This window comes from Hyperolius riggenbachi, chromosome 2 (genome assembly GCF_040937935.1).
Source record: "Hyperolius riggenbachi isolate aHypRig1 chromosome 2, aHypRig1.pri, whole genome shotgun sequence".
In the NCBI taxonomy this organism is placed as follows: Eukaryota; Metazoa; Chordata; class Amphibia; order Anura; family Hyperoliidae; genus Hyperolius; species Hyperolius riggenbachi.
Window position 1 is genome coordinate 538,563,001 of NC_090647.1, and position 26,029 is coordinate 538,589,029.

The 26,029-nt window shown below is 44.7% G+C and overlaps 1 protein-coding gene across 1 annotated transcript; it reads right to left on the reverse strand.

The window, feature by feature from the left end:
* Nucleotides 1–26,029, reverse strand: LOC137545278 (integumentary mucin C.1-like). The gene is made up of 11 exons (XM_068266392.1): nucleotides 26,017–26,029; nucleotides 24,730–24,873; nucleotides 17,322–17,471; nucleotides 15,603–15,740; nucleotides 14,987–15,301; nucleotides 12,358–12,504; nucleotides 11,086–11,229; nucleotides 9,993–10,142; nucleotides 9,303–9,440; nucleotides 7,569–7,716; nucleotides 1–189 (listed from the first exon to the last, which is right to left on the reverse strand). Exons 1-10 carry the CDS (start codon nucleotides 26,027–26,029, stop codon nucleotides 7,571–7,573), a joined length of 1,485 nt encoding a protein of 494 aa, XP_068122493.1. The 3' UTR covers nucleotides 1–189; nucleotides 7,569–7,570.

Below are 26,029 nucleotides of genomic sequence, written 5' to 3' on the forward strand. Positions count from 1 at the left end.
CATAGGATAATCTTTATGACGATGTTCAGAGTTACGGCACAAACAAAATAATTTATTGATGTATTATCTGGGTAAAAACACGGATTGCACAAGGGTGTGTGTTCAGTGGTGATTGGCATTCTTGTGGAAGATTATTGTGTTAAGGTGCTGTAAGTTTTACGGGTTTTCCTGTTGTACCACGAAGATGACCTGAAACAGACAAAACAAGAGAAGAGGTAAGTTGTGTTCTTTGCCTACTATTTACTATGATATACAAATGTCAAAACTCAGCAGAATGGAGATCAGTCCTCACACAGGTGACATTTTGTCCCACCCTCCATTTGAAATACATTAGGGTTGTTTCACGTTTGCATTGAAAATGGTCCATTTCATGGAATGACAAGGGCCATATGGTATAAAGCAGGCCCTACATGGGTATGTGGCAATCCTGCCCGAGGTAACTCAGGTTTCCCATTTCATGAGGTAAATATCATAATTCTCTCTCTGTGGGGTATCAGTGAATAATGGCGCACAGCGCCTATGCATACAAAAATGGCGCCGCATTAAAAAGATACGCTTATCGCTATTTATCGTTAGTACTGCATAAAAATGGCGCACAGGGAAAAAAAGAAGAAAAACGGCACACACTAACGTTATTTATCAATAGTGGCACACACTAACGTTATTTATCAATAGTGCCGTTCATTTGCCAAACAGCAGATGTTATCGTGCACAGTAACGTTATTTATCAATAGCGCCCTACATAAGCCAAACTGCAGACATTATTTAACTGCAAAACGGTGAATGGATTTAATGTAACACTGTCAAGGTTAGGGTTAGGCACCACTGGGGGGGGGGGTCTTAGGGTTAGGCACCATCAGGGGGGTCTTAGGGTTAGGCACCACCAGGGGGTCTTAGGGTTAGGCACCACCAGGGGGGTGGTTAGGGTTAGGCACCACCGGGGGGGGGGGGTGGTTAGGGTTAGGCACCACCAGGGGGGGGGTTAGGGGTTAGGGATAGGTACAGAGAGGGTTCTGTGTGTTAACGCTAAACAACGATAAGGCTTTAACGCTAAATAACAATAAGGCTTTAACGTTAAATAGCGATAAGCGGCAAACGGATTAGCGGCAACACCGTGCGCCATTATTCACAGGCGCCATTTTCAGATGGATCCCTCTGTGGAGAGGGCTTTGCTGATTGGCTGCAGCCCTCTGTACAGGTTATGTATAGAAGAATGCTGAGTCAGCTAGGTAAACGTTACCAGATTGGTTGCTTTAAGTAGGTAAGATTTTTCTGCCAGGTGTTGCTGGGTTTATACAATGCTGCAGCACCAAATCACGGTTGAGTTATGTGTATATAAAGAGGGTCCGTTCGGCAGGTCAGCTGTCTTTTTTTCTAAGTGACCAAGGACAACCTCCCTCCGCTCCCTGGGAGTCGTCAGTTCGTTGTGGTCAATCTTTATGTGGTAAGTCATGCCAATGGTGTGGACAAGTGTTACTCCTAACTGGGGTCCTATTGGGCGTGCATGAAAAAAGGGCGCCAGGAAAAAAGGGCCCGGCTGGATAACCAAATGGCGCAGGTGGATAACGAAATCTTAATAGCGATAAAAAGCGTCGTCAAACTTGGCTAACGATAAATACAGTTTTAAAAACAGACGGGAGATAATAACGAAAAGATATTAACGTTAAAAATTGTTACGTAATTTAACAATACAGCTTAACCCAACCCTAATCTCACATAGAGATTGCCTAAAACTAACCACTCCCCTGGTGGCGCCTAACCCTAACCACTCCCCTGGTGGTGCCTAACCCTAACCACCCCCCTGGTGTTGCCTAACCCTAACCACCCCCCAGTGGTGCCTAACACTAACCACCCCCCTGGTGGTGCCTAACCCTAACCACCCCCCTGGTGTTGCCTAACCCTAACCACCCCCCTGGTGGTGCCTAACCCTAACCACCCCCCTGGTAGTGCCTAACCCTAACCACTCCCCTGGTGGTGCCTAACCCTAACCACCCCCCTGGTGTTGCCTAACCCTAACCACCCCCAGTGGTGCCTAACACTAACCACCCCCCTGGTGGTGCCTAACCCTAACCACCCCCCTGGTGTTGCCTAACCCTAATCACCCCCCTGGTGTTGCCTAACCCTAACCACTCCCCTGGTGGTGCCTAACCCTAACCACCCCCCTGGTGTTGCCTAACCCTAACCACCCCCCTGGTGTTGCCTAACCCTAACCACTCCCCTGGTGGTGCCTAACCCTAACCACCCCCCTGGTGTTGCCTAACCCTAACCACCCCCCTGGTGTTGCCTAACCCTAACCACTCCCCTGGTGTTGCCTAAAACTAACCATCGCCCGGGTGGAGCCTAACCTTACCACTCCCCTTGGTGGTGCCTAACCCTAACCACTCCCTCTGCAGAAACACCCCTTTACACAAAGAAACAATAATATCTTTGATAACGGAAAATCTGTACATACAAACAAAATAATATGACAAAAACTATAACGTTGCAAGCTTCTAAAATGATAACATACTTCAAAAACTGTAATGTTCTAATGTTGTTAACGATATTTATAGGGCGCCCTTTCTTCTGCTTTTTTCGCCATATTAACGATAATTGCATTAGAGTCTGTGACGCTGCCCTTTTCGTCCACCCTCAGCCGGCGCCCTTTTTTCCTGCTCCCCTAATTGGTGTTATTTAAATGAAAACTTATCTGGACCGTGGTGGTTAGATGAGCAACTGGTTTTGATGTACATATGTTATGTTAATTAAAGTTTATCATTCATAAAGTTTTATAGATTTCAATTAAGTAAGGCATTTTAAAAGCAATAAATATGGTCACAACCTTTGATTGCCTGAAGTGTCATGTTTTTTATTTATTAGTAATTATAGTTAAGTTGCTAAGGGTAGCAGTGTTGCCTAGAATCCTATGGACTTTAAAGAGAACCTGTAACAAAAAAAAGTTCCCCTGGGGGGTACTCACCTCAGGAGGGGGAAGCCTCAGGGTTCCAATGAGGCTTCCCCCTCCCCTGTAGCTGCGGGCAGTCTAGCGCTGGCTCCCCCGAAGTGTCCCGGAATCCTCCCTCGACAAGCCTGATAAGCGCTGATTTATTTACCTTCCCTGGCTCCAGTGGGGGCGCTGTTGTGGCTCTCTGCACGGATATAGGCGAAAATAGCCGATCTCTCTTGGACCCACTCTACTGCGCTGGAGACTTGCGCCTACGCAGTAGAGCGGCCCAACAGCGATTTTCGCCTATCTCCGAGGCGGAGAGCCGATACCGCGTCTACGCTGGAGCCGGGAAGGTAAATATTTACATCCCTGCTGTTTGGGGAGCTTTATCGCCGCCGCCGTGGGAACGAGGAGGACGGGGGAAGCCTCAATAGGATCCGGAAGCTTCCCCCACCCGAGGTGAGGACCCCCCAGGGGAGGTTTCTTTCGTTACAGGTTTTCTTTAACAAAGCAGTGGATATTTCACCGATACTATTTTCAAATAGTTCAGACGTGTGCTGACATTCAGTGTCCGTTTCATAAACCGTGATGAACACAGATTTCACATAATCTTAATTTTTCATTGTTATTCTCAATTACCGGTACATACGAAATATACGTAATCAGCAACCGTAATTTCGCATTTTAGCGTAATAGCAAATCCCCCATACATGCTATCATTGCCAAAATTGCTACGCATGTTAAGGGGAATAGTGGCAACAAAACAAAAAAAAATTCAAAATGACTTTGTAGTTTTTGAGAAAATGTATTTTAAAAAATGCAAAGGAAAAATGTTTTTTAACCATTTTTCTAAGTTTAAAAACCAAATTAGAAAATCAGTTTTCTCAAAAACTACAAGGTATTTTTGTAAAATTATTTTTCTAGCATAACATGTGTAAGAAAATTGATGAGCGCCACTCAATGAACTATAAAAATGAAAATCTTAATTGATCCAAATCACATATTCCTATAAACTGGCTTCCCCTCTACCCCAAACTGGCAAAACTGGCTGGCAAATTGTTTTGTGGGCAATGCCTTCCCCAGTTATTAACTGGGTGAACTAATTACTAACGACCTGTGCACCGGATCAAACTATTTTTTGTGATCCTTAAAGGGAACCTGAACTGAGTAAAATTATTTAAAATAAACACATGATGTAGCTGCAAATGAATATTACATACTTGCCTTGCCATCAGTTCCTCTTAGAAGCTCACCATTTTCTTCTTACAGTGGCCCCTTCCAGTTCAGACAATATTTTGTCAGAACTGAAATATGCCAGTTGCTGTCAGATATATATCAGCAGCTGTCAGTTACAATTGAATGTGCAAGGTAATGTCCATGTTTCCCTATGGCTCAAGTGGTGCTGTGGATGCCAATGGGAAGCCCCAGTGGCACATTTAAAGATACTTCATTAATAGTGATGATGGTAATCTGTTTTCAGGTGTGTGATTCAGATCAGGATCTCTGACTCAGGTTTTACTGGATTAGCCATATGCTTGTTCCAGGGTTTTGCTCAGACACTACTTATGCCAGAAGATGAACAGGGCTGCCAGGCAACTGGCATTGTTTAAAGCAAACCTGAACTGAAAATGAAAAGTCAAAATAAACATACACACTTCATACTTACCTTCTGTGTAGTCTACTCCTCAATCTCTTTCTCCTCTCCTGCCTCCTGTTTGTCCACTGTGATCAATGGAATTCTCTGCCCTCCATTTTGAAATTGGCCTTTACCCCATAACAGCTTCCTGGTCAGCACACTGTTAAATTGTAATATTGCCCACTTGAACTATAGGGAAACATGGGCATTACCTTGCTCATCTGTTGTCCTTTCAGTTGTAACTGACAGCAACGGATATATAACTGACATCAACTGGTATATTTCATTTCTGACAACATTTTGTCAGAACTGGAAGGGATCACTGTAAGAAGAAAATGGTGAGCTTCTGAGAGGAACTGATGGCAAGATAAGTATGTAATATTTATTTGCAGGTACATCATGTGCTTATTTTAAATAATCTTACTCGGTCCAGGTACCCTTTAAGAGGAAATAAATATGGGAGCTTGCATAGGTCTCACACCTCAGGTTCCTTTTTAAAGTAAATAAATACCTGTATGGCAGCCTCCATATCCCTCATACTTCAGGTGTCTTTTAAACTTTACTGCCTGCGATAATGCATATTGTCCACAAGAGGTTACCATAACCTTGTATAAGAAACCCATAGAAGCAAAAAAATGTTCCCATCCCAGGAGAGATTTTTCCCAAGCTATAAAATGTACAGGACTACATGTCTTTTGTATAATGGTGCCCATACACTTATCGGCATCGATCCTTGCAGATTCAATACATCAATGTCTCTGAGGAAGCAAGCGTGTTTGCTTGCGAAACAGCTGACAGATCCGCCCTCTTCACCTGTATCTGTTTATCTGTGGGGATGAAATAAAGTGTGGTGATCGCAGTTGATGGTGCCCAGATTCTTCTTTTTATTTCCCTGGTGTTTGTTGAATCTAACCGTCCGGAGGCACATCAGACTAACCACCAACCCCCACCTGTTTGCCATCAGCAACTAGTGCCGATTTTGTTTACTCTTTCTATCTGGTTTCAATACATCTGCTGGGAATCGATTTCCTAAAATGTATTTAAATGGATCATTTTGATAACATTAAATTGCAAATAGACCCCTGAAGAAATGATCCATATTTCTGGCAATTTTATTTTTTTAACAAAGGCGGATTTTCCTTGGAGTTTTACGAAATGCACTTTGATAGGGGAATTGTAAAAAAAAGAAAACAAAACAAAAAAAAAGATAGGGGAATGTTATTTCAGGCAGGGAACACACTTGTCTTTCAGTATTCTGCGCGCATTTTTCTGCCCACTAGGGGGTTGATTCACTAAAACGTAATATGACAAATAGTACACCTTATCAGAGATAGCACACCTTATCAAAGATAGCACACCTTATCAAAGATATCACACCTTATCAGAGATAGCACCCCTTATCAAAGATAGCACACCTTATCAGAGATAGCAAACCTTATCAAAGATAGCACACCTTATCAAATATATCACACCTTATCAGAGATATCACACCTTATCAGAGATAGCACACCTCATCAGAGATAGCACATCTTATCAGGGATAGCACACCTTATCAGAGATATCACATCTTATCAGGGATAGCACACCTTATCGGAGATATCACACCTTATCGGAGATATCACACCTTATCAGATATATCACACCTTATCAGAGATAGCACACCTTATCAGAGATAGCACACCTTATCAGAGATAGAATACCGTATCAGAGATATCACACCTTATCACAGATAGCACAACTTATCAGAGATATTACACCTTATCACAGATAGCACAACTTATCAGAGATATCACACCTTATCAGAGATAGCACATCTTATCAGAGATCTCACACCTTATCAGAGATATCACACCTTATCAGAGATAGCACATCTTATCAGAGATCTCACACCTTGTCAGAGATAGCACACCTTGGGATTGATTCACTAAACCATGATAACTGATATCACGGTTGCGATCGTGTTTTGCGCGAGTTATAATGCACGTAACGTTTTTCGTACGCAAACACGGCCCGTTTCAAGCGTAAATTAGCTTTTGCACATGGAAATTTGCGATCGCAAAAAATGTTACATGCAACTGATATCAGTTATCATGGTTTAGTGAATCAAGCCCTTTATCAAAGTGAACACGCCTTATCATAGCGAGCGCTACAAGTAGCATAGCGAGCGCTACAAAGCCGCAGGGGCTCAGGACAGGACGAGTGCCATTGCCAATTAGCAGGCATAAGTTCGTAGCGCTCGCTACGCTACTCTGATAAGGCATGTTAAGTTTGATAAGGTGTGATATCTTTGATAAAGTGCATAGCTCCCAACTGTCCCTCTTTTGGAGGGACAGTCACTCTTTGGGAGCCCTGTCCCTCTGTCCCACTTTCTTCCTCATTTGTCCCTCTTTCAGGACTTTGTCCCTCTTTATGTAAATGTATGTATTTCTCTACTGAAAACTGTGTTTGACTCTAAACTATATTCCCATCTTTTAAATTGATATATTACTAATTTAAAAATGTTAATATGAAGGAAAATGAACCAGGATAGAAAGGACCAGTGTGGTTTGAATCATAAAACATATTTTTCGTATAAAATCTTTATGGTATGCGTGACTAGGGGCGTGGTGAGGGCGTGATCAGGGGTGTGGCAGGGGTGTGGCTTAAATGTCCCTCTTTCTCATCTCAAAAAGTTGGGAGGTATGAAGGTGTGCTGGCATATCACGAATCAACCGCTAAGTGTGTTTCTATGCAGAAAAATGTGCAGGTTTTTTTCACAGCAGCTGATGTAATTAATACAGAAAACTGACAAAATGTGCAGAATCATGATGCAGAATGTTTTTTTTTTCTGCACATGAAAAACACACTAAGTGTAAAGTAGCCCATTGATTAACATGAGTTCTCAGTTTTTCTGTGCAGAAAACGCGTACGAAAACTGTCAAGTGTGTTCCCTGCCCCGTAGTTCAAGAACAGTAAAGAGCAGTCCTCAGACAGAGGACAGACTGCCCCATAGTTTGCAGAGCTCACCTCTATTTGTTGTTCCGGGAGAAGCACGCTGGGGCGCCGGCCTGGTTGGAGTCGTAGCAGCAGCCGCTGGTCTGACAATCGGCAGCGCTGATCCCTGGCTTGCCGCAGGCCTGTCTCTCCTTAGGAGCCACAGAGCACTCAGTGTTACCTGATATAGAGAAGACACACGGGTCACACACAGGTCACACGGGTCACACACGGGTCACACACAGATCCATACTGCAGCCAAGTCATGGGGTTATAGCATTCCAGAACACATTTTATTTGCATACACAGTGAGCTATGGCCAATAGCAGCAGGCCAACCAGCTGGGGGAGGAGACCTCTACTGCACCATATCGATAGTTATTGAGAACCGCTGACAAATAGGCAGATGTAATAAGATTCACACCACCCTGGAAATTTCTGTCCCCTCAAGGTATTAATCACTTCAGGACCATAGGCTTACACCCCCCCCCCCCCCCCCCCCCTAGTGACTAGGCTATTTTTTACAATTTAGGCCACTGCAGCTTTAAGGGCTCGCTGCAGGGCCGTACAACTCAGCACACAAGTGATTACCCCCCCCTTTTCTGTCCACCAACAGAGCTTTCTGTTGGTTGGCTCTGATCGCTCCCAGAATGTTTATTTTTATTATTATTTGTCTTTTTGAAAAAATAAATTTACATTTTTTTTTATTTTAAGCCCTCCCTCCCCCCGACAGCCAATCACCATGATCAGCTGTCATAGGCATCAGCCTATGATAGCCGGTCGCTCCTGTTGCTGTTTAGGGGACAGCCGAGTGACACGGCTGTCCCTAGTGCAGAGCTGCTGTAGATCGCAGCGCTGTACATTGTAACTAGACAGCGGTTGCATTTTTGCATTTTTTAAAAATAGACTTTATTATACTTACCAGGTATCGGATGTCTGGCTACCGTCCGTAGCCTCGCCCCCTAAAGGAAGCGGTAATAGGTGCTTCTCTAGGACCAATCAGAGAAGCGCCTGTGACCGCTCCCTTTAGGGGGCGTGGCTACGGACGCAAGCCGAACATTTGACACCCGGTAAGTACTTTAAAGTTTAATGTAAAGTGCAATCGCTCGTCCCCCAAAGTGCTGCAAAATTGATTTTAAAAAGTGCAGATTTTGCACAATCTTATATACTTAGCATAGAGCACTCAAATTACTACATGTCCTGCAATTGGGATTACCCCTAATCCCAATCACACTAGTGGGTTCCGTCCCATTAAAATACTTTGGCAAAGAGTTTTTGGGAATCACCGGCATTTGTCGGCGATCCCAAAACAGTGCCAAAAAATGCCCTAGTGGGTCCCAACCCTAATCTTTTTTTGCGCGCTCTACAGTGGCGTAGCTAAGGAGCTATGGGCCCCGGTGCAAGTTTTACATGCCCCCCCCCCCAAGCACTCTATACATAACAATTGATACGGCGCAACAACACCTGCCAAGGATCTCCACAGTGTCAGAGGTGCAAGTAGGGGATGAGAAGCAGGTTGTTAATGATCACTACTATTTTAAGCATCTATAGAAGTGATTATTATCAACACAGGGCCAATAAAGAGCTAATATTTTGCTTGAAGGAGGGCCCCTCTGGGCCCCTATGGCCAAAGGGCCCCGATGCAGTCGCTACCTCTGCAACCCCTATTGCTACGCCCCTGGCGCTCTAGACCTACCCGCATCCCCAGCATTATGCTGTCTAGTTGACTGTACAGATACAAGAGGATAAGGTTATTCATAATACTTACCTTTTGAAAAAAAGCACCATTTAACCCCAGGAATGGAGGCGTTGAAGCAGCATCCTTTAGAGCGGCACTCTGTGTCAGTGATCCCGGGATATCCGCAGTCTACCCTGCTGTTCGCACTCACCGAGCACTGAGTGTTGTCTGGATTGGAGACAATGAAGAACATGCACAGAATGTTATTGCTGGGCAGATATTTTGTTTCCAGGTGCACTTGTCACTATTCATAGAAACTATTCAGAACTATGACTAATGTACAGCTCTGAACCAAGCACCATTGGTAGCACCCAGGGCATCTCAACAGCACATTAAAAATGCATGCCAACAGTGTGGCTCATTATTAAAAACATCTTTTTTTTACCATCTCTTTTTACAATTAAAAGTTGAGCAGAGGCCTTTATTACCCTACTTCTGAGGCTTGAGGCTTGTTCCCCCAGGGGAACTTTTTCATGTTACAGTGTCTCTTTAAGGGAGAGTGATCAGGGAGGATAACTGCCATATCCTCCCCGTCCAGATTCAACGTTCCAGTCTAGTCAGAGATTTTGACTGACTAGAACGGGGACCTCTGGGGGTGCAGACAAGAGACTTGTGCTGGACATATGTCGCAGCACCAGTCACACAGCGATAACTTTTTTTATTCAAATACCCTCTCAGTTCAGGGGTACTTTAAGCAGAGTTTATTGCTGTGTTATGTACCTTGTGTCTGTGAATAGAAGCACCAGTTGACGTTGGGGATGCTGGAATCGAAGCAGCAGTTCCTCCTGGCACACTCAGAAGCGCTGATGCCGGGGTAGCCACAGTTTCTTCTTAAATGAGGATAGACGCCACACTTATAAGTGGCGGTCGCTGTTGTGAAAAACAAACAAACTGATATTTATAAAATTCACATTGCCAAAAATTCACTAACAGAAATTAAACTATTCACAGAGTAGCAGTTATGCAAATTTAATATATGACTGATTTAGCTGATTTAACAAATGGATAGGCAGTGGCATAACTACAGTTCATGGGCCCCCCAGCAACCCTTTGATGGGGCCCCCCAATGTTTACACCCCTTCCCTTACCTCCCCTTGATGCCCTTCACGGCCTTGGGGTAAATCTCATAAGTGTCATACAACAAGTGTAGCCACAGAAACACCTGATGTGAAGGATGGACCCCTGTATTGGAGGAAGGGAATGTTAGTAGTTTGGACCCCCCACAGCTCTGGGCTCCCTGTGATCACAGTGGCTGCTCCCCTCTAGTTACGGCCCTGGTCTGAAGACTAAAGGTGGCCAAACACCATACAATGTTTTAAATATATGTTCAATTTAAGAATTGCAATCAATTTTTCTGACTGATTATAACATTTCAAAAATATGACCAATGTACCACACACCTATGTTCAATTTTCCCCCCAATTATGATAAAAATGATTGGAAACTCTAACAAAATTGCTAGGGTGTGTATATTAATAAATTGACAATCCAACACACACCATACAATCTTTAGAAAGATTGAAGAAAAATATCTGGCAGTCCGGATCGATTAAAATCGAAAAAACGGAAAATCAGTCGAATGAAAAAAAAGCTTTCGATTTTTTCGGGAGATACGATCGTTTTTATCGAATTACTGTAAAATCGGATCATTTTATTGTATCGTGTGTGGCCACCTTAAAACAAATCTCAATTTCTGAAGAAGAGACAATATTTGGTCATGTTCTCTCCAATGCCGGGAAAGCCTCGGCTGTCTCTAGTATTCGGATCCGCCTCGGCTGTCTCTAATATTCCGATCCGTTGAGTCTCACCATACCTTGGCTTTTGGAGAAGTAGCACCATTTTACGTTGGGTATTCTTGAACTAAAGCAGCAGCCTCGGTGCTGACAGTCGTTGGCGGGGATCCCCGGGTAGCCACAGTCCTTTCTGTCTTCCGGCACGATAGAACATTGGGCTTTATCTGCGGCAGAGAGGACAGTGTAGTAAAGCAGAAGAAGACACCTTCAGTCCCTAAAGACTCGATGTTAAAGAGTAATCAGAGTGAATGGCCGGCACTCCAGATATGGGATAAAACTATAATCTTTATTGCTGCATATAAAACATTCCAACGTTTCGAGACTACAGCGGGTCTCTTTCTCAAGGACAACAAATGCCAAACAGATGTGCAGGCAGGGGAATAAGCTGGATGTGCACCATCGGGTGTTTATAGCAGCCTGAGCTGCTGTTTTATGTGCAGCAATAAACATTAAGTTATATCCTATATCTGGAGTGCCTGCCGACTATTTACTCTGATGGTTTTCCGGCACCCAGGAACCATTGGGCCATAACTTATAGTGGGCATCCCCCTTCCCCCACTTTATATTCAGCCTTCCCCTTTCCCCAACTTTATGTGCAGCACTCCCTCCCCCTCATTGGATGTTCAGCCTCCCTCTTTCCCCTACTTTATGTGCAGCCTTCACCCTTCCCCCACTTTATGTGCTGCATCCCCATCCCCCACTTTATGTGCAGCATCCCCCTCTCCTCACTTATGTAGGGCAACTCCGCTCACTTTATGGGCTGCATTGCCTCTCCCCTCACTTCATGGGCTGCATTGCCCCTCCTCTCACTTTATGGGCTGCATTGCCCCTCCCCTCACTTTATGGGCTGCATTGCCCCTCCCCTCACTTTATGGGCTGCATTGCCCCTCCCCTCACTTTATCTGCTGCATTGCCCCTCCCCTCACTTTATGGGCTGCATTGCCCCTCCCCTCACTTTATCTGTTGCATTGCCCCTCCCCTCACTTTATGTGCTGCATTGCCCCTCCCCTCACTTTATGGGCTGCATTGCCCCTCCCCTCACTTTATGGGCTGCATTGCCCCTGCCCTCATTTTATGTGCTGCATTGCTCCTCCCCTCACTTTATGTGCTGCATTGTCCCTCCCCTCACTTTATGGGCTGCATTGCCCCTCCCCTCACTTTATGGGCTGCATTGCCCCTCCACTCCCTGTATGTACAGCAGCCGTCTTTTCCCCCTTTGTATGCCGTATCCCCAGTCCGCACATTGTATTTGAAGCATAAGTAGGCAGAGGGTGGCACAATGCGCACAATACCTTGATCTGCAGAATAGTAGCACCAGATCACATTAGGTATGCTGGAATTAAAGCAGCAGTTTCGCTTGGTGCATTCAGCTTGGCTTATTCCAGGATATCCGCAGTCTCTCCTGAGACACGGGGCCCGATTGCATGTGCCTGGAACTCCTGTATGGAAAGAACATGTTACAAAACTGTTATATCTAAAATGAGATAAAACTCTGGCAAAACATTCAATAAAAATGTGTTTTCCTACTTTTTATTGCCCATTCAGTTATCATACTTGCATTTGTGTACAAGTAATATTGCCTGTTTACAAATTCCCAAAGTACATTTTATCTGCTCTGAAAGCTGCCATTGCATTTTATTGCATAGCTGCTGTAGTTACATATTAAAACCTATCTAGTAAACGCTTCTTCTCATCTTTTTTTGCTTGTCAGCTCAGTACCGCACAGTTTGGCAGCTTGCTAATGTTTATTAACCATTTCAGCCCAAGGGTATTTTTCACTATATGCATCAGAGCAATTTTCACCCATTCATTCACCAATAACTTTATCACTAATTATCACAATGAATTGATCTATATCTTGTTTTTCTGCCACCAATTAGGCTTTCTTTGGATGGTACATTTTGCTAACAATTATTTTTTTCTAAATGCATTTTAACAGGAATATTAAGAAAAAATTGAAAACATTCATTATTTCTCAGTTTTCGGCCAATATAGCTTTAAAATAATACATTCTACCAAAATTAAAACCTATGTATTTTATCTGCCCATTTGTCCTGGTTATTACATCATTTAAATTATGTCCCTATCACAATGTATGTCGACAATATTTTATTTGGAAATAAAGGTGCATTTTTTCAGTTTTGCGTCCATCACTATTTACAAGCTTATAATTGAAAAAATGTTCACAATATACCCTCTTCACATGCATATTAAAAAAGTTCAGACCCTTAGGTAACTATTTATGGTTTTGTTTTTTTTTATTGTAATTTTTTTTTCATAAAAAAATTTAGTTGGGTAATTTTTGGTGTGGGAGGTAAACAGTTAATTTTAAATGTAATCATGTGAGTTTATTTTATTAAAATATGTTTATAGATGTAGTTTGACTATTTGGCCACAAGATGACCACAGTGAGATTTTTTTTTGTTCAGCCCTGGAAGCAAAGTGCACGCTTCCAGGAAGCATATAGAGGACCGGAAACTTGTTTTGTCAGAAAGCCAGCAGCCTCTAAAAAGAAGCCATCGGTTTTTCTGCCGGGGACTTAGATCAATGAAAGGGAACTATGTTCCCATTCATTGATCCCTGGGCTACCGGGGGGCGGCATGGCACACGCGGGAGAATGCAGACGTGCGCAACAGCAAGGCAGTGCTGTGTTTAACTGTTTGAATTTTGTTCTGCTATAAAAAAAAATGGTGGCAGTAGATGTTATGCTGAAAATAATCTTTTAGAGCAAAGATGAAATTTTTTAAGAACTTAATTTACAGATGGTTGCACCCAGGGGTGTTGCTAGTGAATCTGTGTTTTATGTGACATAAGACATAAGCCATAAGCCAGTGCCGATCTCTGCAGTACAGTGAAAGAAGTATAGGATATTTGCAGCTATCTATTTAAGTTGGCCATATACAGGCACGATATGCTAAGCTAATTTATCATTATCTGATTGCAATTATGTAGTAACTGATTCCTCCCCCAAAATGGCATACTCAATTTTCACAGACTTCTGCAGAAATCTACTGATGTTTTCCCATTAATTAAAGAGGCATTGTCAGCCACAAAATCAATTCCATTTACCCACTGCTCTTTGTTTAATATGCAGCCAGGAACCCGACCCTGCATTGCAAGCACTCCAATCTATTCAGAAATGTTTCTGCTGTAATATCTCACGTAGCCTTGCTTCTGTTTTCAACATCGCTGACGAGAAGGAGAGAGGGAAGCTTGTCATCTCCCCTCCCACTTTCCTGCTCCTCACTGATTGGCCGAGTGCAGTTCAGTGTGAAGCTGATACACGATTTATGCCTATGCTCTCATGTGTTTACAAAGCAAGCTAGCTATATGACAGGGCAGATTCTAGGAGAAAAAAAAAAGTAAGGGAGGAAATGACAACAGGATTGGCTTCAGTCAGAGGGAATCAAAATGGCAAATGCCTGAAACAGATTTCTCTTTTTTTACCATATAGAAGTCACTGAAATAAAAACGTGGACAGTACAATACATCTGTTATGTAAGTAGATCAAGTAGTTATTTATGTATGTCTTTATTTTCTGGCATAGTATAGCTTACACTGCTCCTTTAAGAAAGGGAAAAAAAATCAGAAATGCCATTGAAGCTATTCGATGGACTAGTCTAATATGCCATTGAGGACTGTAAGCCCTCATGTAGATGGTAGCTCCGAACTACACATGCAAGCATAAGGGCACACTAACGTGCCCTTACCCATGTGCAGTATGGAGCGGCCCATCTTCTGAGGCACTTGGAGACACTAGTGCTAACAAAAGAATGGAGAATTTCAACGGTGGACAGCGGTGGACCAAGTTCACTGCGAGAGGAACAGGTGGGCACTATGAGATCCAGAGCCTTCCCTCCCCAGAGGTGAGTATCTGACTTTTTTACTGGACGCATTAGATTTGCTTTAAGTATTAATCACCTGGATTTGGTCCACTGCCTTCTCCACTGGAACTGCCTGATCCACTGCCTGGTTTGTTGCCTGATCCACCTCCTGGCTTGTTGCCTGATCCACCTCCTGGTTTGTTGCCTTCTCCACTGGAACTGCCTGATCCACCTCCCGGTTTGTTGCCTGATCCACCTCCTGGTTTGTTGCCTTCTCCACTGGAACTGCCTGATCCGCCTCCTGGTTTGTTGCCTGATCCGCCTCCGGGTTTGTTGCCTTCTCCACTGGAACTGCCTGATCCGCCTCCGGGTTTGTTGCCTGGTCCGCTGCCTGATCCGCCGCCTGGCTTAACTAAACAACAAGGCACAGTTGATAATGAGTATAAACACTTGGTTAGTATTACACATATTGGAAACATGATATTCTGTTGATCTGTGTTGGTATGTTATATAATATCCCTTGCCTGCCTCCTGACATTAGGCCGCCCGCCCACCCCCTCTACCCCCCCCCCCCTTCCCCCACAGGCGGCCCGTTGGAGGGTTCTATAGCAAAAAATGGCTTGTCCAAACAAAATGCGTGTGTGGAATTGTCTTTCAATAATGTTCAGGGGTTCAGTAACAATTTGGTCATAGACTTTGAATTTTTACTTTACCATTCGGGAAGAAGCACCATTTGACCCCGGAGATGGTGGCGTTGAAGCAGCAACCTCTGGAGTAGCACTCGGTGTCACTGATCCCCGGGTATCCGCAGTCCTTGCGATCCGCTGGGCTCACTGCGCACTGCTGCTTATCTGAGGAGGATACAGGAAGGGAGGCAGGTTTAAATACATTATGGATCTTCTGTGGCAGCAGTGAGCAATAAACTGCAGCATCAACATCATAATCTATATATATAAAATCGGATGTATGTATGTGCCACTATCACTCGAAAACGCCTTGACTGATTTGAGCGAAACTTGGTATGTGGATCCCTTACTACCTGGGATGATATGTTCTGGGGGTCTTGTGTCCCCTCTGCACACCTGGGCGGATCTACAAGCAGCTAATCAGATTTCACCCATTCATGTCAATGGAAAAAATGGAAAAGGCTGCCATTCTCACAGTAATCAAGCCAGAGTCCCCACACAGTTGGTCACTTGGTGACAGAGGTAACAAATCCAGGAAAAGTGGGTGGAGCATAAAACAGCCAATCGAATTTCAGCCATTCATTTTAAATGAGAAAATGTAATCTGCAGCCATTCTTACACTGTTAATCGCAGGGTTCTCAAACTTACAACACTTGGTCACTGGGTGAATGAGATTAAGATTAAGGAAAGTGGGTGGAGCCTACAACAGCCAATCAAAATTCACTTATTGATTTTCAAGGGAAATATTTCAACTGCTGCCATTCTTACACTGTTAATGGCAGAGGCTTCAAACTTGCTACAGTCGGTCTTTGGGTGACTGGGGTCCAAATAGGCGGGGCCACAAACAGCCGATCAGACTTCCTTGGTAGATAAACTGCTTCAATCCACACATTTTTTATGCCAGGAACCTGAAAGCTGGGCTTAGTAAATTGAAGCATGTTTTTTTGGTATATCACCGAACTTCTACCGCATGCGGGAAATCTTAGTGAATATGGAAAAAAAGTGTAAAATACTGAATGCGGTACTTTACCGACCTAAATTATTTAGTTTTAAAGTGAATGTTTACCGCTTTAAAAATAAAAAAAAGTCATATACTCCCCTAAGGAGAGGGAAGGCTCGGTCCTAATGAGCCTTCCCTCTCCTCTCCCGGTGCCCGGTCCAGCGCAGGATCCCCCGTAGCAGTATTCGACTAGTTTGGTCAAATACTGCCACTTCCGCTGCCGAAGGGATGTTTCGGAAGCCTTCGGGAGCACTCGGGCTCCCGATGACGCGGCCGCTCCATACTACGCATGCGCGAGCACCCTCTATGACGCAATTGCGCGTACGTAGTATGGAGCGGCCCGTCTTCGGAAGCCCGAGTGCTCCCGAAGACCTCCGAAATCCCTGCGGCGGCGGACGCGAACAGGGGAGCCAGCGCAGCACCGAAGGCACCGGGAGAGGAGAGGGAAGGCTCATTAGGACCGAGCCTTCCCTCTCCTTAGGTGAGTATCTGACTTTTTATTTTGACAGCGGTACCCATTGGCTTTAAGCCTAGCCAAACTAGGCTGATGCCTAGGGTGCCAGGAGGGGGCATCACAGATTTATTTTTAGTGCACTTTGCTTTATGGCGTTCTCGCACACAACAGCAAGCTCCATTAAGACAAATGCAGCCCACCACGAGCAGCACTGACTATGTGACAGATGCACAACTGTGGCTTTGGTCTGTCCTACTCCTAAGAGCCAACGTACAATCCCGGCCCATTTTACCTTGTGACCGGGTGTAGAAGCACCAGTTTACTCCAGGGATGGTGGAGTTGAAGCAGCATTTTTTGCTGGCACACACAGAGTTACTGATCCCCGGATAGCCACAGTTCCTCCTGAAGTATGGGAAAGTGCCGCATTCACTTGGATTCTCCTCTGCAAACAACAAGGGAAAGCAAAGGAACAGGTAAGCATGTTCTCTGTAGGCTTGAAAAACAAGAAGGGGTATCCCCCTCCACCAAAGGTGGATACAATCAGTATTATGGTAGAGAACAGAGGCGCCAAAAGGATAAAAACAATATTTAAAAGTTTTAAAATTATTGCTTAGGAGGCAGTGGTGGACTCACCTCCCACAAGCAGACACAACAACTGTGTATTCACAAAAGGGACATTTATTGGTATACTCCAAATAAGGTTGCAACGCGTTTCGCAGGTCAAACCCGCTTCATCAGGCAATTACAGGAAGGAGCACACAACAGCAGTATGTCCAGATAGCACCTGGCGCCTCAGGTAAGCATGTTGTAACTCATTTGGTGGAACAAAATAATAGATATAAAAAAATTCAGTATGGGATAACATTTAATAAAAAAGAAACTAAAAAATGTGTTTGCCTACTCTTTATTGTCCATCCTTATGTTTGTTCCAAAATAATGTCATCTGTACAAAAATCACAAGTCCCCCCAGTGCAGAATACAGCAAGGCTGGGAAATGGCATGATAATAGAAGTAATATATTTCATTTTTCTCAAATCTAGTATGTTAGTGTTGTGCCTACTGCCTAGAGACCCAAGTGGAGATGTGAAATTTCTGTCATACCTGACCAACAGTTGCCCATAGCTATAACCTGGATAAAGTAGATGTTACAATCAGATTCCTTGTCTCCTGCAACCCCTGTGCTCTCTCTCCCTCTTTCAGGAACACATACTGCATTATTTCTGATGAGCAGTGTTGGCCCTTAGTACAGTAGGTCATTTCATTTTCATAATTTTTTGTATAATTTTCGCAATTAGTAATTACATAGTTGCCGGTAATCTTAATTTTGTGAAGTTTCTCATAATTTTAGCAATCTAGGAAAAATCTTCTTCACGGAATCCACTAACATATTTTCGCCCAACATGGATAGTAAGTTTTCAGTTTATCGTGCTATACCCCTGACAATGGCGGAATGCCGAAACCGGTTGGCAATTGGAGACTGGGCATATATTGATACGCTGCAAAACCTATATGTATGCACTGTATGTACACAAAATGCCTGCTATTCTTAAAGGGTCCCTGTCATAAGGGCGTAGGATATGAGTATTGCTGCAACAGAGTTTAACCAATTTTGGAAATAAATGTATTGTGTTTTAAGCACCAACTAAATATCTGACCTGGTATTTTGGTGGTGGTCACCGTTAGTGTTGGGCGAACACCTGGATGTTCTGGTTCGGGAAAGTTCGCCGAACATGGCCGCAATGTTCGGCATGTTCGGGCCGAACCCCGAACTCCCCGAACATCCTGCTTTTGGGGGCCCTATGGGGTCGCAGGCATAAGGGGGAGCATGCCCCGATCGCGGGGGGGGGGGGTCGGAAATTCCCCCCACCCCCTCCGCTAGCACTCCCCCTCTGCCCGCTTCCCCATACAAAAGTTTCAGGAAGTACCGGTCCGGTGGTAGTGGGTGGCTGGCAGTGGGCGGCACTGTGAAGTGAGTGACTGAGGAGGAGGAGTCCGGAGAGTGACGCGTTGAGGGAGGCCGGGCAGCGGGCGGTTCAGCAGTAGTACGGTACTACTGCTGAACCGCCCGCTGCCCGGCCTCCCTCAACGCGTCACTCTCCGGACTCCTCCTCCTCAGTCACTCACTTCACAGTGCCGCCCACTGCCAGCCACCCACTACCACCGTTGAGGGAGGCCGGGCAGCGGGCGGTTCAGCAGTAGTACGGTACTACTGCTGAACTGCCCGCTGCCCGGCCTCCCTCAACGCGTCACTCTCCGGACTCCTTCTCCTCAGTCACTCACTTCACAGTGCCGCCCACTGCCAGCCACCCACTACCACCGGACCGCTACTTCCTGAAACTTTTGTATGGGGAAGCGGGCAGAGGAGGGAACGCTAGCGGAGGGGGTGGGGGGAATTTCCGACCCCCCCCCCGCGATCGGGGCATGCTCCCCCCTTATGCCTGCGACCCCATAGGGGGGCAGTATTCGGCCGAACAGGGCCCTGTTCGGCCGAACAGGGGCCCTGTTCGGCCCTGTTCGGCGGCCAATTAGTAGTTCGGGGCGAACCTGAACTTAAAAGGCCGAACACCATCAGGTGTTCGGCCGAACTCGAACATCACCCGAACAGGGTGATGTTCTGCAGAACCCGAACAGTGGCGAACACTGTTCGCCCAACACTAGTCACCGTCCATGTGCTGTACGTTAGTTGAGCACTGGGGGACTCCAGAAAGAGCCACCTCTAGCAACATTCTGTGAATCTTGCGCTAAGGGATATATTTGACATTTAAAGTGAACCTCCAGACTAAAAATCTACTCAGCAGCACTGAAAAGGCTTGATGTGGTTTAATCAGTTTCACAGCATCAGAACTTTGTTTTTCTTACCCAAGCGTCATTTTTAGCTGCACAGAAGAAAACTGCCCGGGCATTTTTCCCCTGATGCTGTGCAAAGCATGATGGCATTTCTGATGTTGTTCTTCTCGTTCTGCTGTTTTTTTTATTTTGAATTTGACATTTGAAGCCTAGCGCACAGCTGGGAGGGGTGATCAGGACACAGGACAGTTAGAACTGTGTCTCATGCTCCCTGTCACCTCCTTTCAACCAAAAACATGGCTGCCCCCATGAGAAAGATGGCTGCCCCCATGAAATCACAAACATTTGCCTGTTCTTTTAAAACAGGGTGGGTAAGAGATTATATTACCTATCTATTCTAATTACCATAACTAATTTAACTTAAAGAGAACCAGAGATGAAGCAACCTCATGTATTTTACCTTATAAATCAGTGGGAACATGACAGTAAACACCTAGGGCTTGATTCACAAAGCGGTGCTAACTGTTAGCACGCCTGTGAAAACCCCCTTAGCACGTCTAAACAAGCTTTTCGCGCATAAAACTTTACGCGCGCAAAACTTTATGCGCGTAAAACTTTATGCGCGTACTGCACAGAGCGCAGGGCGCTCCGCGCGAAGTGCTCATTAAAGCCTATGGGACTTAGCGCGCGTAAAACTTTGCGCGCATAAAACTTTGCGCGCGCAAAGTTAGCGCGCGATCTGATTGAGAAATCCGGTGCTAACCTACTTAGCACCCTGGTTAGCGCGTCTAAAGACTTTAGACGTGCTAAGTAGGTTAGCACCGCTTTGTGAATCAAGCCCTTAATCTGCTCTTTGTTACATTGTTCTCTGTTTAATTTGCCTGTTATCACCTCTAAGATAAGAATCCCGACTAAGCAGTCGGTCTGGCTTTGCTACAGAATAATTATAGCTGAGACTGTGTTCTTTGCTGTCTTCAAGTCCAAGCCTGCCCCCTGCTGGCTTTGCTCAGGAATCATTATAGCTGAGTCATTATAGCAAAGCCAGACTCAATGCTCAGTCCGGGATTCTTATCTCAGCTAGATAACAGACACTTTTAGCAGTGAGGATGGAACAGAGAGCAGGGTAAATGTTTTCTCTAATGTTCACACTGATTTCTATGGTAAAATACATGAGGGTGCTTCGTCTCTGGTTCACTTTAATGACAGTATGTTTGTTTAGGCTAAAGTTCCCCTTTAATTACCAAATATGGCCATTTTTGTTTTTCCATAATTTTTGCAAAAATATCCCATCTTCATACAAATGAACGATATATGTGAAAATGTAGTAAATGTATAGGTATGAGAAAATACATTTTTGCTAAATGCATTGAAGTCTACGGGCATGAGAAAACAATTTTGCATTGTAACTGTGAATTTCACTGTGAAACTACAACTATGAAAAATTCAAGTCGATCACTCTGGATGCATTAAAGAGTGAATTTATTATCCAGTCGGCACCAGCATTAAATCCTACGCAGATTTGCTGCATCCTCATGGCAAAACAAGTGATTCATGGCTTAGAAATAGCCCTTCAAAGTTCCAGGACTCGCATCATTCTGCTTCCTGTAAGAGGCAGAGCTGTGTGCCATGGGATCAGTGAATAATGGCGCACAGCGCCTATGCATAAAAATGGTGCCGCATTAAAAAGATACGCTTATCGCTATTTATCGTTAGTGCTGCATAATAATGGCGCACAGGCAAAAAAGAAGAAAAACGGCACACAGTAACGTTATTTATCAATAGCGCCGTTCATATGCCAAACAGCAGACGTTATTGCGCACAGTAACGTTATTTATCAATAGCGCCCTACACAAGCCAAACTGCAGACGTTATTTAACTGCAAAATGGTGAATGGATTTCATGTAACACTGTCAAGGTTAGGGTTAGGCACCACCAGGGGGTGGTTAGGGTTAGGCATCACCAGGGGGGTCCTAGGGTTAGGCACCACCAGGGAAGTGGTTAGGGTTAGGCACCACCAGCAAAGTGGTTAGGGTTAGGCACCACCAGGAGGGTGGTTAGGGTTAGGCATCACCAGGGGGTCCTAGGGTTAGGCACCACCAGGAAAGTGGTTAGGGTTAGGCACCACCAGCAAAGTGGTTAGGGTTAGGCACCGCCAGGGGGTGGTTAGGGTTAGGCATCACCAGAGGGGTCCTAGGGTTAGGCACCACCAGGGAAGTGGTTAGGGTTAGGCACCACCAGGGGGGTGGTTAGGGTTAGGCACCACCAGGGGGGTCTAGGGGTTAGGTATAGGTACAGAGAGGGTTCTGTGTGTTAACGCTAATTTTCAATAAAATAAACAGAGCCAAAGAACGATCTTTAAATAGCGATAAGCGACAAACGGATTAGCGTCACCACCGTGCGCCATTATTCAAAGGCGCCATTTTCAGATGGATCCATGTGCCATAGCTCTGCCTCCTCTACAGTCAATCGGGCGGGGAGAGGTGGAGATCTGTGAAGATTGACTGAATAGGAGGCAGAGCTACAGCGCAAAGCTCTCCAGAGCAGCAGAATCTGCGACCCGCAAAGACTTTGCAGTTCTACTTCTAAGCCATGAATCACTCGTTTTGCCAGGGGATGCAGCGAATCTGCTTAGGATTTAATGCTGATGCACACTGGATAAGAAATGAAGGTAAAAAAAGAGACTTCAGTGTCTCTTTAACTACAGTGGGTTGCAAAAGTATTCGGCCCCCTTGAAGTTTTCCACATTTTGTCATATTACTGCCACAAACATGCATCAATTTTATTGGAATTCCACGTTAAGGACCATTACAAAGTGTATCATTCCAAACATTTTTTTACAAATAAATAACTGCAAAGTGGGGTGTGCGTAATTATTCAGCCCTCTTTGGTCTGAGTGCAGTCAGTTGCCCATAGACATTGCCTGATGAGTGCTAATGACTAAATAGAGTGCACCTGTGTGTAATCTAATGTCAGTACAAATACAGCTGCTCTGTGACGGCTTCAGAGGTTGTCTAAGAGAATATTGGGAGCAACAACACCGTGAAGTCCAAAGAACACACAAGACAGGTCAGGGATCAAGTTATTGAGAAATTTAAAGCAGGCTTAGGCTACAAAAAGATTTCCAAAGCCTTGAACATCCCACGGAGCACTGTTCAACTGATCATTCAAAAATGGAAGGAGTATAGCACAACTGTAAGCCTACCAAAACAAGGATGTCCACCTAAACTCACAAGCCGAACAAGGAAAGCGCTGATCAGAAATGCAGTCAAGAGGCCCATGGTGACTCTGGACGAGCTGCAGAGATCTACAGCTCAGGTGGGAGACTCTGTCCATAGGACAACTATTAGTCATGCACTGTACAAAGTTGGCCTTTAGGGAAGAGTGGCAAGAAGAGAGGCATCGTTAACAGAAAGCATAAGAAGTCCCGTTTGCAGTTTGCCACAAGCCATGTGGGGGACACAGCAACCATGTGGAAGAAGGTGCTCTGGTCAGGTGAGACCAAAATGGAACTTTTTGACTAAAATGCAAAACGCTATGTGTGGCAGAAAACTAACACTGCACATCACTCTGAACACACCATCCCCACTGTCAAATATGGTGGTGGCAGCATCATGCTTGGGGGGTGCATCTCTTCAGCAGGGACAGGGAAGCTGGTCAGAGTTGATGGGAAGATTGAGGGAGCCAAATACAGGGAAAACTTGGAAGAAAACCTCTTGGAGAATGCAAAAGACTTGAGACTGGGGCGGAGGTTCACCTTCTAGCAGGACAATGACCCTAAACATAAAGCCAGGGCAACAATGGAATGGTTTAAAACAAAACATATCTATGTGTTAGAATGGCCCAGTCAAAGTCCAGATCTAAATCCAATCGAGAATCTGTGGCAAGATCTGAAAACTGCTCTTCACAAATGCTGTCCATCTAATCTGCTGTTTTGCAAAAAAGAATGGGCAAGGATTTCAGTCTCTAGATGTGCAAAGCTGGTAGAGACATAACCTAAAAGACTGGCATCTGTAACTGCAGCAAAAGGTGGTTCTACAAAGTATTGACACAGGGGGCTGAATAATTACGCACACCCACTTTGCAGTTATTGATTTGTAAAAAATGTTTGGAATCATGTAAGATTTTCGATCCACTTCTCACGTGTACACCACGTTGTATTGGTCTTTCACGTGGAATTCCAATAAAATTGATGCATGTTTGTGTCAGTAATGTGACAAAATGTGGAAAACTTCAAGGGGGCCGAATACTGTTGCAACCCACTGTATCTGTGGATTTTATCAAGTTATTAAAGCAGCAGGGATAGCCATTCTGTCCCAGGAAAAAAGACACAGATAGATAAATACTTGTTCTACTTACATATCAGATGCATTGTACTGTCAACATTTTGATTTCAGTGAATTTTATATACTAAATAAAGCGAAAAGTGTTCCAGGCATTTCCCATATTTACTGCCTCTGACTGAAGCCAATCCTGATGTAATTTTCTCTCCTAATCTTTTTTTCTCCTAGAAACTGCACTGTCATATCTAGCTTGCATTGTAAACACATGTGAGCACAGCATAGATCGTATTTCAGAAGCTTCTGCAGAGAGGTGGGGTGTATTTCCCTTCTCAGCTTCATGTCACACTGAACTGCCCTCAACCAATCAGTGAGGAGCAGGAACGTGGGACAAGCTTTCCTCTCCTCGGCAATGTACCAAATAGAGCCAGGCTGACTGAGTTAAGATTAATTACAGCAGAAACATTTATGATTATATTGGAATGCTTTCAATGCAGACTGCATGTAGACTACATAATAAACACAGAGCAGTGGGTAAATGGAATTTGATTTTGTGGCTGACAATCCCCCTTTAAGGCATTCTATTCTCCATACAGACTCCATACAAAAGTGATATTTGAGCCTGCAATAACTTACTGTAGCCTTTGGGGAAGAAGCACCATTTGACTCCAGGAATGGTGGAGTTGAAGCAGCATCTTCGGTTGAGGCAATCCTTAGCGCTGATTCCCGGGTATCCACAGTCTATTCTCTCAGGTGGATTCAACAAGCACTGACCCTTATCTGTGTTAAGAAAACAAATCAGCATACAGTTCCATCCTAACGAATCTTAAAGAGAACCCGAGGTGGGTTTGAAGAATATTATCTGCATACAGAGGCTGGATCTGCCTATACAGCCCAGCCTCTGTTGCTATCCCAAACCCCCCTAAGGTCCCCCTGCACTCTGCAATCTCTCATAAATCACAGCCACGCTGCTGACAAACAGCTTGTCAGAGCTGGCTGTGTTTATCTCTATAGTGTCAGTCTGCTGCTCTCCCCGCCTCCTGCAGAACTCCAGTCCCCGCCTGCATCCCTTCCCTCCCCGCTGATCGGAGGGAAGGGATGGGGGCAGGGACCGGAGCTATGCAGGAGGCGGGAGAGCAGCTGAGACTGACACTACAGATGTAAACACAGCCTCACAGCATGGCTGTGATTTATGAGGGATTGCAAAATGTAGGGGGACCTTAGTGGGGTTTGGGATAGCAACAGAGGCTGGGCTGTATAGGCAGATCCAGCCTCTGTATGCAGATAACATTCTTTAAACACACCTCGGGTTCTCTTTAACAAGAAAGACATGGCAAATACATGTTTGATACATCCCCCTGTTGGAGGCGCCCAAAAAGCAATAAAATGAATTAAAACTGTTAAAAAGAATAAGGTATTGGAAGGGTTATCTTTTCTGAAGAATCATCAGCCAAAGACTTACTGTAGACTGAAAAAAAGTTTATTTGCACATAAAAAACTGGACAGTGCGTTTCGCGGCTGTAACCAATGACAGCAACAATGTGCTGGAAGTGGCTGAGATGAACAATACGAGCTCCAGAATGAGCTTCAGCTTCATGTGAGCAAGGAGTCACTCCTGTAATGCAACACTTCAGGTCAAGTGATTATGCAAGCCATTCCTTTACGTCCCTGAAAAGCCAGGCATACATCCAGAGTCTCTGGTTCATTGCATGACTATAGCCTATTCATTTTCCAGATTCGTATAATCTAAAGTCTTGTACACATGCTAGAGGGTTCTGGTCCAAAGCGGTCAACCAGGGCCTCCTCAGTCAAGAATCTAGCATGTGTTTTGTGGCCCGCAATGCCCACAACGATCCAGATTGCTGGATTATCTTGTTCAAGACATCTTATCCAAGCTTTGGTTCAGGCCTTTGTTCTCCTCACCTTCCTGCTCCAT

Excerpts from the sequence above, each read along its gene's own strand:
- LOC137545278 (XM_068266392.1), bottom strand. Across the intron at positions 15,302-15,602 it reads ATGGTGCTTCTTCCCGAATG|TTAAGCCAGGCGGCGGATCA; the intron begins GTAAAGTAAAAA and ends CTTGTTGTTTAG. Across the intron at positions 10,143-11,085 it reads CTACTTCTCCAAAAGCCAAG|CGACCGCCACTTATAAGTGT; the intron begins GTATGGTGAGAC and ends TTTTCACAACAG.